The 19,774-nt window shown below is 37.3% G+C and overlaps 1 protein-coding gene across 1 annotated transcript; it reads right to left on the bottom strand.

Moving 5' to 3' along the window:
• Positions 1–450: 450 nt before the first annotated feature.
• Positions 451–19,718, bottom strand: LOC102801548 (cytoplasmic tRNA 2-thiolation protein 2-A-like). The gene is made up of 14 exons (XM_085500830.1): positions 19,520–19,718; positions 18,794–18,868; positions 18,036–18,114; positions 10,296–10,355; positions 9,999–10,059; positions 8,932–9,041; positions 8,247–8,443; positions 7,823–8,008; positions 6,639–6,812; positions 6,266–6,335; positions 4,427–4,596; positions 3,441–3,507; positions 2,652–2,707; positions 451–575 (listed from the first exon to the last, which is right to left on the bottom strand). Exons 1-14 carry the CDS (start codon positions 19,567–19,569, stop codon positions 527–529), a joined length of 1,404 nt encoding a protein of 467 aa, XP_085356956.1. The 5' UTR covers positions 19,570–19,718; the 3' UTR covers positions 451–526.
• Between the last annotated feature and the right edge of the window lie 56 nt (positions 19,719–19,774).

Below are 19,774 nucleotides of genomic sequence, written 5' to 3'. Positions count from 1 at the left end.
AGCATATTGTATTGGCTTAAAGGGCACACTGCTACCATCGTTTTGACCACAACATTGAGCAAGTAGTTTTCTTTTGTTCTTCAGAAGAGTTCTGCAGACTTTAAAGAAGATGACTTATTTGAGAAGATTAAATTCTGAACTAAAGCTGGAACATTTGATTCATTCAGTCCCCTATTCATAAGCTTTCAATTCTAGATTTGAATCAGTATATAGCAATGTGATTGATTACCAGTTCCTGGATCTTCACCTACTTAATATGAGTAACCCCCCTGCCTCCCCCAATTACAAATGTGGCAGCAGTTTCATTAATTTCACATCAGACCAAAAAAAAAACTCATAAAATTGCCAAGGCCAGCCTACAAAATAACCAGCAGGGGCTATGTCATTTGTAATAATTTCCGTCTACTGACACATACACTCAATAACTGTACAGTTCAATTAAGACAATCATTAACATTTTAGTTTTTTCTTTATTTCCCACTAATAAATAAAAAATAAAACTAACTTTTATTTAAATTTGCTATGATTAATCTTCTTCTAGTAAAAATCCTTCAAATTCTTTCTTCATCTGAGACCTGAGAATAAAGCAGATTCATAAATAAAGTTATCTCATGGGGTAACTACAAGGAAAACATGCAAATTTTCATATTAATATGCATATTCAATGCATAATTGGAGGACTATTACAAATTATCATACATGCAAATTACCTCATCTAACATGCATAATTGGAGGATTTATGCAAATTACCTCATCTTACATGCATAACTGGAAAACATATGTAAATTATATCTTCATACATGCATAATTAGAGGATTTATGCAAATTATATCATACATGCATATTTGGAGGATTTATGCAAACTATATCATACATGCATATTGGAGGATTTATGCAAACTATATCACCATACATGCATAATTGGACGATTTATGCAAATTATATCATACATGCATATTTGGAGGATTTATGCAAATTATATCATACATGCATAATTGGAAGATTTGTGCATACTATATCATATATGCATAACTGATGGTTTTATGCAAACTATATCACCATACATGCAGAATTGGAGGATTCATGCAAATTATATCACCATACATGCATAATTGGAGGATTTATGCAAAATTTATGCAAATGATATCACCATACATACATGATTGGATGATTTATGCAAATTATATCACCATACATGCATAATTGGAGGATTTATGCAAATTATATCACCATACATGCATAATTGGAGGATTTATGCAAAATTTATGCAAATTATATCACCATACATACATGATTGGAAGATTTATGCAAATTATATCACCATACATGCATAATTAGAGGATTTATGCAAAATTATGCAAATTATATCACCATACATACATGATTGGAAGATTTATGCAAATTAGATCACCATACATGCATAATTGGAGGATTTATGCAAGATTTATGCAAATTATATCACCATACATGCATAATTGGAGGATTTATGCAAATGATATCATACATGCATAATTGGAAGATTTATGCAAAATATATCATATATGCATAATTGATGATTTTATGCAAACTATATCACCATACATGCAGAATTGGAGGGTTTATGCAAATTATATCACCATACATGCATAATTGGAGAATTTATGCAAAATTTATGCAAATTATATCACCATACATACATGATTGGAAGATTTATGCAAATTATATCATACATGCATATTTGGAGGATTTATGTAAATGATATCATCTTACATGCATAATTGAAGGATTTATGCAAACTATATCACCATACATGCATAATTGGAGGATTTATGCAAATTATATCATACATGCATAATTGGAAGATTTATGCAAACTATATCATATATGCATAATTGGAGGATTTATGCAAACTATATCATCATTCATGCATAATTGGAGGATTTATGCAAACTATATCATCATTCATGCATAATTGGAGGATTTATGCAAATTATATTACCATACATGCATAATTGGAGAATATTTATGCAAACTAAATTATACATACATAATTGGAAGATTTATGCAAATTATATTGCCATATATGCAAAATTGGAAGATTTATGCAAACTATATCATCATATATGCATAATTGGAGGATTTATGCAAACTATATCATATTTGCATAATTGGAGGATTTATTCCAACATATATCACCATACATGCATAATTGGAGGATTTATACAAACTATATCTTATATGCATTATTGTAGCATTATGCAAACTATATCACCATACATGCATAATTGGAGGATTTATGCAAACTATATCATATATGCATAATTGAAGGATTTATGCAAACTATATCATCATTCATGCATAATTGGAGGATTTATGTAAAGTATATTACCATACATGCATAATTGGAGAATATTTATGCAAACTAAATCATACATACATAATTGGAAGATTTATGCAAATTATATTGCCATATATGCAAAATTGGAAGATTTATGCAAACTATATCATCATATATGCATTATTGGAGGATTTATGCAAATTATATCACCATACATGCATAATTGGAAGATTTATGCAAATTAAATCATCACACATACACAATTAGAGGATTTATGCAAATTAGATCATCATGCATGCAGAAATGTACACTTTCATAAAAAACAACAATTTACCTTCGTATTCTTCTTCTTGCTTCTTCAATAATAAATCCTGGTAGATTGTCAGTGTCCTAGAGTAAATAAACAAAATTGAAATATAAAATTTAAAATTATTCTTACTTCAATTATTCAGTGTTAGAAATTTCTCAAAATTTTGTACCAGACGCCAGAGCAATAACTTTCAACATTGCATTAACCCCAAGAACCAAAGTCAACTTTTGGCACAGTTTACAAATTAAAACATAAATAAATATATTTTTTCAAAAATCTTGATAAGACAAAATGTTGCACCAAAGTGCTCAAACATGTAAAGTTCATTCTTTAATACAAAAAGTTACCAGACCAGTTTTAATTGTTCCCATTCCAGCACGAACGTTACCCATTTCAAGTGCAGACAATAATTGTAAAAATACATCATTCAGAATTTACCAACAGATATGTTACACTTATTTTATCAAATTATTACAGAAATTCAGATGTTTTGATTCCATTAAAAATCATAAAACTTTAAGATAATCTTGGATCGAGAAAATAAAAAAAATAGGGAAAAACTATGCTAGTTTGCCCTCTCTACAAATGACATAGAATCTAGCCTTGGGGGCGCTATGCACAGAGAGTTGAAATATAGTTCATTTATAAAAATGATTAATATATCATACCCAAATTAAATTTACACTAGTAGATGAAACTCACAAGTCATGTAGCACTTACATGACATTACTATCTGGTAGTATTGGTGCCTTGAGCTAAACATAAAATGCAACATGTAGAGACAATGTACTGTTAGTGATGAATACGACCTACCGTCAAATCTCTCGCTGTCACTCTGCATGCGTAACATAGATTGTTACACAATTCTTCTTGTGTCAAGCTATAAGCAAATCATGACATGCTTTATTTTTAAATGCTCTCTGCCGAAAGAGACAGTTATATGTATGATCAAAGGTGGATAAAAATAAGGGCATACAACAGCCTTGATACTTGACTAATACCTCATTCAAATTACCAGTAATATAAGGTTATTACGAAGATACCTCAAAGTATACACGAAGACAGTACAGCAGCAGTATCGACCGACGCGGAGCGGAGATCAATGTGACAGCGTACTGTCTGAGTGCATACTTTGAGGTATCTTCGTAATAACCTTATTATTATACATCTTTTCTTACCAAGGATACATCATGGGAATGCCGAAATCTAAAAGTTTAGAACAGAATCAGCGAACTTCGTTGTAAGGAGTCCGGTCAAACCCTGGTGGCAGCTATGTTTGTTTTTATTATTAGAGGAGGCTTACGCGCATAATCATTCCATATTTGGAATCTGCATTTCCTTATACGGTAGGACGAAAATACCCTGTAAAATACAGCAAAATTATGGCACGCTGTAACTTATGGCATTATGGTGACAGATGTATAATAATATAATGTTATTTAATGGCTTATTTTAATGTGATGAGTCTGTAAAGACCAATAGCCTTAGACTTGCTTTCGCTCTTCAAATAGTATTCTCTATTGTAGATTGCATTCACTGTTCCATTGAGCTTTGAAACCAGGATATTTGGAAACTGGATGTGATGAAGGGAGCAGATGCCCTTATTTTTATCCACCTTTCATTGCCCTGTGGTTACCGGTATCTCATTTTCAAGGTATAAGGTTTATTCATGATTCAATAATACATTCATTTATTCAAAGTAAATAATTAACACCTTTAGGAAAATTCAAATATACTAGTATATGCCATGATACAAAATAACAGTCTGTGATAAAAATAAAATGTATCCTACTACACACCCAGGTTCTTTCAGATTGCTATGGCAACTACCATCACCTTGACCACAACATCCACTTCCACTGTCATTACAACATCCACCAAGTAATGTACTTTTGTTCTTCATTAGAGACAAAGAGAGCTCTGTAGATTTTAAAGCAGAAGACTTTCCTGCCATGGTGTCAAGGAGAGACTAGGAAAGAGGCATTGAGAAAAAAAAAAAAATATTTGTACATGGATAGTCAAAAAATGTTGAGTGGAAATATTTTTATTTCAAACATAAGTCTGGATACTGTAAATTTTCTATTAGAAGTTCATCTCCAAACAAGTCATTGAAAATGACACAGTCCCCGTTAAGTTCTCTTTGTGCTCGTCATATTAAAGCGGAGGGGTTGTCGCGAGCATGTCCTTGAAACTTGAGTTCCAAGTGGCGTATACAACAGATTGTTTATTTACATCAAAACACGTGTCATAGTAATATGGCCAAAATAAAAACAGTTGTTATTCAGCCATCTTTGATCTGATTATGAAACACACTGATATGTATGATGTGTGTGCCAAATACGAATGAAAATGGTACATAAATTGTGGAAATATAGTAGTAAGGCCAAAAAGTCAGATGGCTGTCAATCGGCCATCCTTGACCAGATTTTGAAACGAATTGTCATGGACATGCATCCTAACATGTATAAAGTACATGTATGTGCCAAATTTGAATGAAAACTGACAGAGCACGTCCAAGATACTGCATAAAAAACAAAAACAAGATGCCTGCCAGTCGACCATCTTTGATCCAATTGCAAAATAAATCGTCATGGACATGTATCCTAACATGTATAATCTATGTACCAAGTTTAAATGACAACTGACAAAGCATGTCCAAAATACAACATTTTCAAAAAACAAGATGGCTGCCAGTCGGCCATTTTGAATTGAATCGCTAAACCACTGCATGTGCATATGAACCACATAAGGTACTAGGCACATGCAAAGAATGAACGGAATCGGTCCACAGGATTCTGAAATATGACGTTGGATAGACTGACACACGGACAGACGGACACACAGACGGTCGGACAGACAAACTCAGGAACTCACAGACGGTCAGGAACATGTATCCTAACATGTATGATCTATGTACTAAATTTGAATGAAAACTGACAAAGCATGTCCAAAATACGACATTTGCAAAAAACAAGATGGCTGCCAGTCGGCCATTTTGAATCGAATCGCTAAACTACTGCATGTGCATATGTCCCACATAAAGTACTAGGCACATGCAAAGAATGAACAGAATCGGTCCAAGGGATTCTGAGATATGACTCCGGACGGACGCACGGACGCACGGACACACGGACACACGGAGACCGAATTATAAGTCCCCGTTTTCGGACTTCGTCCGAACGGGGACTAAAAATGTAAATATACAATAGTCACACCTTATCAGCCATTAGTGCAACTCTGACAAACAATTAAACATCCTATCAAGTCCAAAACAGTTACCAGTCATCAACATTTTGGATATAATGTTTCGCAACTTTGTATGCAATATTGAAAAGAAATAGATCCACAAATGTCTGAGAAGTGGCTCTGAATGGTTCAGTTAACTTTGTCATCACCAGATTGTCAACAATTTTCCGTACTTTTTTCTTAATTTCATCAATATTTCTCAAATTGAACCCTAATTTTGGAGCCAACAGACAAAATTTGAATAAATTTTAAGTTTTTACTCAAAAAATTTGGCTATTTTTGTTCCAATCTGCTGAAGGAAAGTGCAGACTATAAACTATATTTTGTGAATTTGTGTCATACACCATGTGGAGGGTGTTAAACATAATTAAAAAGAACCAGAGTGAACTCACCCGACATAAGATACAATACTGTACTGGACTGTTATCAGATGAATCAGTCACACATAACTTTTCACCAGTCCTGATTAACATGTTACAAAACAATTGGTATTTTATTTTAACTATCAAAACCTATTGTAATAACCAAAACTTTGAAAAAACTCAAAGCAAATAAATAAATAAATAATAAAATAAAATATACATAAAAATTATTATAATTAGATACATATAATTGAAAAAAAAATGAAAAAATCCAAGCTCGAATGATATTTTTTTTTTTTTTCAACTCAGATTGAGATGATAACCAGTCTAAAAAAATGTTATTTTACAGTTATTTTAAGTTGTAAATTGTCTCAGGTATTCTTAGTGAGACGGAACTACTTACCTGAATACTGTGTTTACAGTTGATGGAAAATCTACTTGCAAACCGGTTACAAATGTCTCAGTTAATCGATTTATACTAGCGTTGACCGGACATTTAGTAGTTAGTGATGCTATGACAACAGAATCAATGTTGTGGAAATGATTATAGATACCAATTTCTTTAGATGTGAACTCCCTACATGGACATGAAGAACAAGTCATTGTCAGTTTTTAGTGACTGTGTCAATATAAACAATTTAAGTTGTAGATAATTTATAAACGAATGTTAAGAGAGAATCCAGCATGATATTACTTCAAATAGCATCTTATCCAGGTTTAGTGACATCTTTCTAGGAATGAGATCTTTCTCATACTGTAAAAGGGTCAATTATTCACTGGGTTTTAATTTTCCTGATTTCGCTGACTGGAAAATGCGCTAAATTAAAACCAGTGAATATGTAAAATTTAGCATAGAACACATTATCTAAATGACAAAACCATGAATTTAAAACCCACTGAATATGCCTGAAATGGTAAATCAACAATAAATTAGTCATTTTATAGTATTGTACAAAATTCTAAAATTTCACAAATAAACAAAACAAAACATCATGTGTGTTGTTCACACAATCAAATGTCTAAAGGAATGATGGAAACATGAAAATAAAACCAACATGGCCGCCAGTCGACCAGTTTGAATCAAATCACAAAACAAACTCATATGCATCAGTAAACCAACATGTGTGACATTCTTTAAATGAAAGAAAGTTTAAATTAAATTTGTCATGGCAAGCCTGAGAAAAAGTTGATGAATTGTTCAAATGTTGATTTTGTTGTGTTTTTTGGGACAAAAGTGGCCCCCAGTTGGTCAACGGAGAACCAAATGAAAAACTAATTGCTGTGCATATATATCCCATTATGACTTTATGTCTTTGAAGCAACTTTGAACAAAAATGGTCTAGGCAGTAGAATTAGACCAGTAGCAGTGGCCAGATGGAGTCACCGAGTTAGCAATCTCCAACTGACGATGACAGGAATTCGAGTTGAGCGTGACAGAAAGTCTTCGAGTTTAGTCACTGGAACCATCATCAATTTATGCTGTTAATACTCTCTGTCTGAAAACCTGAAGTTGGTCCAAATAACCACCTGACATAATCACATTGCATCATGGGACATTTGAGATAAAGTACAAACAAAACAAATTACCTCATTGGTCGTAGAAAAAATACATCACCATAACGACGGTCAGCAAAGTTTGTATCCAGGGGAATACTCGCTCCTCTTCCCTTGGCTAGGTCTGCTAATATTGATATAGATAGTTTTGTACTACAATCTCCTAACATGATCTTATCATAACCATATCGTCTGGCGATATCCATGAGCAAACGGTGCCTGTAAGACAAGATTTTATAAACCTGTGAACACCTAAATTGTTCGAATCAAAATTCTGATGCAATATTTTGCGTATTTTTCGCAATTTGTTCAGGTTATCTTCGTAAGTTAATTTCCCATTGCTTATAGGATTTGATAAACATTTTAGATAAAATGTAGACAAATTCAGCCAGTTTATTTTATGAAATGTGAAAAGTATTCTGTTGTGTAAACAAACACACACTGTAGATGATATTACCTCAGTATCTGTACCAGATCTTCCTTGGCTGTTACACTCTTGGTGTTTGCCAACATATATTTCAATCTTTTTGTCTGTACACTATCTAAAGTTAAATCTCCCATGTCTGCAGACAATGAGGGCATCGCCATAGCAACTCTATCCCCTACATCAGTTGTAGGATTTTCATCAACTGATGATCTCTCAAGATCAAAAACCTGAAAGAATGGTGAACATGTATGTATGATAATAATGAATTGTTGCTCTGGCTGTTTAACAACAAATTTGAAAAAGTTTTTTTTCCATAATTTCTTTTTTATTTTTGGACCGAATAAAGTCTTAAAAAACACTAAACACAAAAAATATAAAGGTTTATTTTGTGAAAGATCACAAGAGTAGACTTTCATATTCAAAGTGTAAAATTGAACATCATCATTATGCCCAAATTCATTCATTTGCATGAATTGAATTTGCATAACATTGAACAAACCAAACCTACTACATATCAGAAGTCAGTGTAATTGTCTGTCTGTGAAGAAATTATTTGTAGAATCTAATATATCCTTCAGGGATTCCTTTGCACATATTTCTACTCATTCTGTGACTATCCATCCAATGGTTTCAGAGAGAAGGAACCAAATTCCATGGGGCATCATGACAGTAAGTGTCAATCATCCACAAAACATATAACAGAAAAAAAACTTACTTGTTCTAAAGTTGCTATATGTGTGGGAAAGTCGTAGCGTCGCATGATAGACTGAACTGAATCAGAAACTTGCAATCTTTCTTCTTTATTTTTATTGGTGACAGCGCCCTCTAGTGTGTAGAACATATTTATTGTGAACACAGTATAGGTTTCACACCACAAGTAGAAAATACAACTATATATTATTTTTTTTTTTTTTTTTTTTATTAATAAAGCCTCTTTTCAAGACCTCATGCATGAATGTCTAAGTTTTTTTCAAAGTTGATTCCGGAGAATGATTAAATAACACATTTTTAGGAGACTGGTGATGAAACAGCTGACTTTTTTTAAAGTTACAAATATCAGTGTGATTACATGTAAGGTCAGTATGTTTACATGTAATATCAGTGTGGTTACATGTAATATCAGTGTGGTTACATGTAATATCAGTGTGGTTACATGTAATATCAGTGTGGTTAAATATAATAGCAGTGTGGTTACATGTAATATCGGTGTGATTACATGTAATATCAGTGTGGTTAAATATAATATCAGTGTGGTTACATGTAAGGTCAGTATGTTTACATGTAATATCAGTGTGGTTACATGTAATATCGGTGTGGTTACATGTAATATCAGTGTGGTTACGTGTAATATCAGTGTGGTTACATATAATATCAGTGTGGTTAAATATAATATCAGTGTGGTTACATGTAATATCAGTGTGGTTAAATATAATATCAGTGTGGTTACATGTAATATCGGTGTGGTTACATGTAATATCAGTGTGGTTAAATATAATATCAGTGTGGTTACATGTAATATCGGTGTGGTTACATGTAATATCAGTGTGGTTAAATATAATATCAGTGTGGTTACATGTAATATCAGTGTGGTTAAATATAATATCAGTGTGGTTACATGTAATATCGGTGTGGTTACATGTAACATCAGTGTGGTTACATGTAATATCAGTATGGTTACTTTTAAAATCAGTATGGTTACATGAAATATCAGTATGGTTACATGTAATAATATGGGATATTAAATTAAAACTACTGATAATATAACGTTTACATTTCACTCACCATCGATATAAACAATACCCGGATGAAATCTCAATCTTTTGTGCATTTCCTCTTCAAGACCCTGAAAGATTGACAGTGAATTGTTTCAGTGCCTTGTGACATAGTTAATACATACAACAAGCGTGAAACGAGAAATTCATTTCTTTAAAAAGATATATCACGCATATTTCCCATATATATCACAATAGAGTTGGTTGAGAGAAAAGTACAATGATGAATTGTTTTACTCATATTTCTCTAGGCATAATCTACAACTTTATAAGTTTGGCACTGCAAGGAAACAAATATCGTACATACCGCTTTCACTAGATGTAATAATGCACTAGAGCTGTGTCCTCCTGAAAATGCCAATAATACCTGAAAATGTGGATGAGAAAATGTGGATAACCAGGACCGCAAAATTTACAGTTCTAGGAGGACATATCTTGGGTAAAATGTGATTTATTTTGAATGATTCATTGTTACTAAATACTGTCAATTGCTTTAATATCGTAAGAGACGAATCAGGGTTCACCAATCAGGGAATATTGTGAAATGTTGTAGTAGTAAAAATTACAATGCATGCAGTTTTTAAAACAGAGGAATCACAGCGAATGATAATCAGCTGACACTGGTCATGTAACAAGATAACCCCCCAAAAATTACAAACTTTCTTTTCAGTGATAGTAGCATATTCTATTCTACCAATGACACAGGCTGCCAATAACACTGGGGTATAGGCTACAAACATCACTGGGGTATAGGCTACCAATAACACTGGGGTATAGGTTACCAATAACACTGGGGTATAGGCTACCAATAACACTGGGGTATAGGCTACCAATAACACTGGGGTATAGGCTACCAATAACACTGGGGTATAGGCTACCAATAACACTGGGGTATAGGCTACCAATAACACTGGGGTATAGGCTACCAATAACACTGGGGTATAGGCTACCAATAACACTGGGGTATAGGCTACCAATAACACTGGGGTATAGGCTACCAATAACACTGAGGTATAGGCTACCAATAACACTGGGGTATAGGCTAACAATAACACTGGGGTATAGGCTACCAATAACACTGGGGTATAGGCTGCCAATATCACTGGGGTATAGGCTACCAATAACACTGGGGTATAGGCTACCAATAACACTGGGGTATAGGATACCAATAACACTGGGGTATAGGCTACCAATAACACTGGGGTATAGGCTACCAATAACACTGGGGTATAGGCTACCAATAACACTGGGGTATAGGCTACCAATAACACTGGGGTATAGGCTACCAATAACACTGGGGTATAGGCTACCAATAACACTAGGGTATAGGCTACCAATAACACTGGGGTATAGGCTGCCAATAACACTGGGGTATAGGCTACCAATAACACTGGGGTAGAGGCTACCAATAACACTGGGGTATAGACTGCCAATAACACTGGGGCATAGGCTACCAATAACACTGGGGTATAGGCTACCAATAACACTGGGGTATAGGCTACCAATAACACTGGGGTATAGGCTACCAATAACACTGGGGTATAGGCTACCAATAACACTGGGGTATAGACTGCCAATAACACTGAGGTATAGGCTACCAATAACACTGGGGTATAGGCTACCAATAACACTGGGGTATAGGCTACCAATAACACTGGGGTATAGGCTACCAATAACACTGGGGTATAGGCTACCAATAACACTGGTGTATAGGCTACCAATAACACTGGGGTATAGGCTACCAATATCACTGGTGTATAGGCTACCAATAACACTGGGGTATAGGCTACCAATATCACTGGGGTATAGGCTACCAATATCACTGGGGTATAGGCTACCAATAACACTGGGGTATAGGCTACCAATAACACTGGGGGTATAGACTACCAATAACACTGGGGTATAGGCTACCAATAACACTGGGGTATAGGCTACCAATAACACTGGGGTATAGACTGCCAATAACACTGGGGTATAGGCTACCAATAACACTGGGGTATAGGCTACCAATAACACTGGGGTATAGGCTACCAATAACACTGGGGTATAGACTGCCAATAACACTGGGGTATAGGCTACCAATAACACTGGGGTATAGGCTACCAATAACACTGGGGTATAGGCTACCAATAACACTGGGGTATAGGCTACCAATAACACTGGTGTATAGGATACCAATAACACTGGGGTATAGGCTACCAATAACACTGGGGTATAGGCTACCAATAACACTGGGGTATAGGCTACCAATAACACTGGGGTATAGGCTACCAATAACACTGGGGTATAGGCTACCAATAACACTGGGGTATAGGCTACCAATAACACTGGGGTATAGGCTACCAATATCACTGGGGTATAGGCTACCAATAACACTGGGGTATAGGATACCAATAACACTGGGGTATAGGCTACCAATAACACTGGGGTATAGGCTACCAATAACACTGGGGGTATAGGCTACCAATAACACTGGGGTATAGGCTACCAATAACACTGGGGTATAGGCTACCAATAACACTGGGGTATAGGCTACCAATAACACTGGAGTATAGGCTACCAATAACACTGGGGTATAGGTTACCAATAACACTGGGGTATAGACTGCCAATAACACTGGGATATAGGCTACCAATAACACTGGGGTATAGGCTACCAATAACACTGGGGTATAGGCTACCAATAACACTGGGGTATAGACTGCCAATAACACTGGGGTATAGGCTACCAATAACACTGGGGTATAGGCTACCAATAACACTGGGGTATAGGCTACCAATAACACTGGGGTATAGACTACCAATAACACTGGGGTATAGGCTACCAATAACACTGGGGTATAGGCTACCAATAACACTGGGGTATAGGCTACCAATAACACTGGTGTATAGGCAACCAATAACACTGGGGTATAGGCTACCAATATCACTGGGGTATAGGCTACCAATAACACTGGGGTATAGGATACCAATAACACTGGGGTATAGGCTACCAATAACACTGGGGTATAGGCTACCAATAACACTGGGGGTATAGGCTACCAATAACACTGGGGTATAGGCTACCAATAACACTGGAGTATAGGCTACCAATAACACTGGGGTATAGGTTACCAATAACACTGGGGTATAGACTGCCAATAACACTGGGGTATAGGCTACCAATAACACTGGGGTATAGGCTACCAATAACACTGCGGTATAGGTTACCAATAACACTGGGGTATAGACTGCCAATAACACTGGGGTATAGGCTACCAATAACACTGGTGTATAGGTTACCAATAACACTGGCGTATAGACTGCCAATAACACTGGGGTATAGGCTACCAATAACACTGGGGTATAGGCTACCAATAACACTGCGGTATAGGCTACCAATAACACTGGGGTATAGGCTACCAATAACACTGGGGTATAGGCTACCAATAACACTGGGGTATAGGCTACCAATAACACTGGGGTATAGGCTACCAATAACACTGGGGTATAGACTGCCAATAACACTGGGGTATAGGCTACCAATAACACTGGGGTATAGGCTACCAATAACACTGGGGTATAGGATACCAATAACACTGGGGTATAGGCTACCAATAACACTGGGGTATAGGCTACCAATAACACTGGGGTATAGGCTACCAATAACACTGGGGTATAGGCTACCAATAACACTGGGGTATAGGCTACCAATAACACTGGGGTATAGGCTACCAATAACACTGGGGTATAGGCTACCAATAACACTAGGGTATAGGCTGCCAATAACACTGGGGTATAGGCTGCCAATAACACTGGGGTATAGGCTACCAATAACACTGGGGTAGAGGCTACCAATAACACTGGGGTATAGACTGCCAATAACACTGGGGCATAGGCTACCAATAACACTGGGGTATAGGCTACCAATAACACTGGGGTATAGGCTACCAATAACACTGGGGTATAGGCTACCAATAACACTGGGGTATAGGCTACCAATAACACTGGGGTATAGACTGCCAATAACACTGAGGTATAGGCTACCAATAACACTGGGGTATAGGCTACCAATAACACTGGGGTATAGGCTACCAATAACACTGGGGTATAGGCTACCAATAACACTGGGGTATAGGCTACCAATAACACTGGTGTATAGGCTACCAATAACACTGGGGTATAGGCTACCAATATCACTGGTGTATAGGCTACCAATAACACTGGGGTATAGGCTACCAATATCACTGGGGTATAGGCTACCAATATCACTGGGGTATAGGCTACCAATAACACTGGGGTATAGGCTACCAATAACACTGGGGGTATAGACTACCAATAACACTGGGGTATAGGCTACCAATAACACTGGGGTATAGGCTACCAATAACACTGGGGTATAGACTGCCAATAACACTGGGGTATAGGCTACCAATAACACTGGGGTATAGGCTACCAATAACACTGGGGTATAGGCTACCAATAACACTGGGGTATAGACTGCCAATAACACTGGGGTATAGGCTACCAATAACACTGGGGTATAGGCTACCAATAACACTGGGGTATAGGCTACCAATAACACTGGGGTATAGGCTACCAATAACACTGGTGTATAGGATACCAATAACACTGGGGTATAGGCTACCAATAACACTGGGGTATAGGCTACCAATAACACTGGGGTATAGGCTACCAATAACACTGGGGTATAGGCTACCAATAACACTGGGGTATAGGCTACCAATAACACTGGTGTATAGGCTACCAATAACACTGGGGTATAGGCTACCAATATCACTGGGGTATAGGCTACCAATAACACTGGGGTATAGGATACCAATAACACTGGGGTATAGGCTACCAATAACACTGGGGTATAGGCTACCAATAACACTGGGGGTATAGGCTACCAATAACACTGGGGTATAGGCTACCAATAACACTGGGGGTATAGGCTACCAATAACACTGGGGTATAGGCTACCAATAACACTGGGGTATAGGCTACCAATAACACTGGGGTATAGGCTACCAATAACACTGGAGTATAGGCTACCAATAACACTGGGGTATAGGTTACCAATAACACTGGGGTATAGACTGCCAATAACACTGGGATATAGGCTACCAATAACACTGGGGTATAGGCTACCAATAACACTGGGGTATAGGCTACCAATAACACTGGGGTATAGACTGCCAATAACACTGGGGTATAGGCTACCAATAACACTGGGGTATAGGCTACCAATAACACTGGGGTATAGGCTACCAATAACACTGGGGTATAGACTGCCAATAACACTGGGGTATAGGCTACCAATAACACTGGGGTATAGGCTACCAATAACACTGGGGTATAGGCTACCAATAACACTGGTGTATAGGCAACCAATAACACTGGGGTATAGGCTACCAATATCACTGGGGTATAGGCTACCAATAACACTGGGGTATAGGATACCAATAACACTGGGGTATAGGCTACCAATAACACTGGGGTATAGGCTACCAATAACACTGGGGGTATAGGCTACCAATAACACTGGGGTATAGGCTACCAATAACACTGGAGTATAGGCTACCAATAACACTGGGGTATAGGTTACCAATAACACTGGGGTATAGACTGCCAATAACACTGGGGTATAGGCTACCAATAACACTGGGGTATAGGTTACCAATAACACTGGGGTATAGACTGCCAATAACACTGGGGTATAGGCTACCAATAACACTGGGGTATAGGCTACCAATAACACTGCGGTATAGGCTACCAATAACACTGGGGTATAGGCTACCAATAACACTGGGGTATAGGCTACCAATAACACTGGGGTATAGGCTACCAATAACACTGGGGTATAGGCTACCAATAACACTGGGGTATAGACTGCCAATAACACTGGGGTATAGGCTACCAATAACACTGGGGTATACGCTACCAATAACACTGGGGTATAGGCTACCAATAACACTGGGGTATAGGCTACCAATAACACTGGTGTATAGGCTACCAATATCACTGGGGTATAGGCTACCAATAACACTGGGGTATAGGATACCAATAACACTGGGGTATAGGCTACCAATAACACTGAGGTATAGGCTACCAATAACACTGGGGGTATAGGCTACCAATAACACTGGGGTATAGGCTACCAATAACACTGGAGTATAGGCTACCAATAACACTGGGGTATAGGCTACCAATAACACTGGGGTATAGGCTACCAATAACACTGGGGTATAGACTGCCAATAACACTGGGGTATAGGCTACCAATAACACTGGGGTATAGGCTACCAATAACACTTGGGTATAGGCTACCAATAACACTGGGGTATAGGCTACCAATAACACTGGGGTATAGGTTACCAATAACACTGGGGTATAGACTGCCAATAACACTGGGGTATAGGCTACCAATAACACTGGGGTATAGGCTACCAATAACACTGGGGTATAGGTTACCAATAACACTGGGGTATAGACTGCCAATAACACTGGGGTATAGGCTACCAATAACACTGGGGTATAGGCTACCAATAACACTGGGGTATAGGCTACCAATAACACTGGGGTATAGGTTACCAATAACACTGGGGTATAGACTACCAATAACACTGGGGTATAGGCTACCAATAACACTGGAGTATAGGCTACCAATAACACTGGGGTATAGGTTACCAATAACACTGGGGTATAGGTTACCAATAACACTGGGGTATAGGCTACCAATAACACTGGGGTATAGGCTACCAATAACACTGGGGTATAGGCTACCAATAACACTGGGGTATAGGCTACCAATAACACTGGGGTATAGGCTACCAATAACACTGGGGTACAGTTTATCAATAACACTGGGGTATAGACTGCCAATAACACTGGGGTATAGGCTACCAAAATCACTGGGGTATAGTTTACCAATAACACTGGGGTATAGGATACCAATAACACTGGGGTATAGGCTACCAATAACACTGGAGTATAGGCTACCAATAACACTGGAGTATAGGCTACCAATAACAATGGGGTATAGGCTACCAATAACACTGGGGTATAGGCTACCAATAACACTGGAGTATAGGCTACCAATAACACTGGGGTATAGGCTACCAATAACACTGGGGTATAGGCTACCAATAACACTGGGGTATAGGCTACCAATTACACTGGGGTATAGGCTACCAATAACACTTGGGGTATAGGCCGCCAATAATACTGGGAGATACAGGCTGCCAATAACACTGGGGTATAGACTACCAATAACACTGGGGTATAGGCTACCAATAACACTGGGGTATAGGCTACCAATAACACTGGAGTATAGGCTACCAATAACACTGGGGTATAGGTTACCAATAACACTGGGGTATAGGTTACCAATAACACTGGGGTATAGGCTACCAATAACACTGGGGTATAGGCTACCAATAACACTGGGGTATAGGCTACCAATAACACTGGGGTATAGGCTACCAATAACACTGGGGTACAGTTTATCAATAACACTGGGGTATAGACTGCCAATAACACTGGGGTATAGGCTACCAAAATCACTGGGGTATATTTTACCAATAACACTGGGGTATAGGATACCAATAACACTGGGGTATAGGCTACCAATAACACTGGAGTATAGGCTACCAATAACACTGGAGTATAGGCTACCAATAACACTGGGGTATAGGCTACCAATAACACTGGGGTATAGGCTACCAATAACACTGGAGTATAGGCTACCAATAACACTGGGGTATAGGCTACCAATAACACTGGGGTATAGGCTACCAATAACACTGGGGTATAGGCTACCAATTACACTGGGGTATAGGCTACCAATAACACTTGGGGTATAGGCCGCCAATAATACTGGGAGATACAGGCTGCCAATAACACCGGGGTGGTACAGGCCAATAATAAAACTGGGGGGGGGGGGATACACACCGCCAAAAACACTCGGTGATACAGGCCGCCAATAACACTGGAGACACAGGGTGGGGGATAAAGTCTTCCTGCTTCTCTACAAATGTCTACAAACATCCCATAAATAAATCTCACCTTTTCACCTTTCTTCACCAACTTTGATTTCCCAATAGTTGATCTAAATTTATGAGTAAAGTAACTGAGAAAACAGCTCCTAGAAACCAATGTAAAAAATAAGAGTTATTCACATGATACTGAATACATTTTGAGGTAATTAGCACAAGTAGGGGAAAGATGTATATAATATTAAGTTATCAAGGTATGCATGAAGGTATATGGCAGTTGTATCAAGTTTAACCAACGAGTAACAAAAGTCAAATGCTTTCCTGTACTGCCTAAGTGCATACTTTGCGGTTTTCTCATGCTAGCCTTACACATCTTTTCCCAGAAAAACCTTTTGCGCTGTGCACATATTTGCGTTCAGTGATGAGATACTATTTTCATCGCGTGCTATATCGCTCCTGTGTTTGATGTAAACAAAGAAAAGTATTCAAATGTGACGTCAATAATCTTGAATGTGTCAACCTTCGTGACATAGATTATTCCAAATAAGCAAAAAAATTTGAACGAGTGCAGATATGTTTTGGAACAAATCCAGATACAACATCTATTGTTTTTGGTGTAATGTTTTTTGCGTTGTATTACAGGGACAGAACCTTTATTCACAAAATAATCTTTACAATCACATGAGACTGAGATGCCTGGTTAGTTTTAATTTTTTGTGAATTTCACAACAGCACACAAAAAACAATCTTTTTCAAATTCAATTTTTCCAGGCCATGTTGATACACTTAGGTTCCAACAACATTTCATCATTCATCCTAATTACTCACCTACAGAATGCGAGATCATTTGCCTTCAAGGCAACAACTGCAGCATCTTCACATCTCATGCAAGTTTTACCAAAACTAAAAAAAAAAAAAAAACGAAATAGAAGAATTCAGTGTTTTTTGTTACCTTCATGTTCAATATAACATCACACACACAATATTAAAAACAAGTTTTTATCTGAAAGTGTGGCTGAAACAGATGATACAATTATTTAATCTTTAATGTTTACATCATCAAACTTAGGGTGAGATATTTATTTTCTGAAAGCTTTGTTAGGAGCATGATTAGATATGGTTTGAATTTATAATCAGTAATAGAAAATCCACATGAGACTGGTCCATAGTTATATAGGGTCTTGCAATGCTTACAATTATACACTGTGAACAACTTTTTATAATTATATTTTTTATAAAATCTGAAATAAAAACAAATTTCAGGATAGTCAACAGAAGACAGTAAAAAAATTTCCAAAACATGCAATTTTACAAAAGTGATCCTGTATTTTACACAGTAATATCTTAACCACTCAGACGTTCTAAGATTCAACATACTAGTAATTTGCACGTAAAGACATTGTAACAAGTCATTATAACAAGAACTATCTTTTTTTAGCAAAATATCTAAGGATTACTTTCTTGTACTGCTAGCACTTACGAATTCGTCGTCAGTTGCCAAGCCACCTAGAGTTTCTATATGATCAACCCGCTACATAAAAAAAACTATCTCACCTAATTACTGGCGTCGGTAGTGTTTCTGTTCCATCTTGATTTTGACACATGTTTCGACGGTGCTGTAACTTAGGGTTGATCACACTCACACACGTGTGTTGTATCGGCAACCCAGCTGATTATTACGAAACCCGGAAATGGATTGTAAGAGTTGAGCGAATGTTTGTTATTACATTTCTCCAAAATCAAATGAGCGTTGCAAATATTTGTTGTTATAGGAACTAAAAATTCTAGAGGGTATTATTTTCAGAAATC

This window comes from Saccoglossus kowalevskii, chromosome 6 (assembly GCF_978046115.1).
Source record: "Saccoglossus kowalevskii chromosome 6, keSacKowa6.1, whole genome shotgun sequence".
Classification (NCBI taxonomy): domain Eukaryota; kingdom Metazoa; phylum Hemichordata; class Enteropneusta; family Harrimaniidae; genus Saccoglossus; species Saccoglossus kowalevskii.
This window is presented reverse-complemented; position numbering and strand designations above follow the sequence as displayed.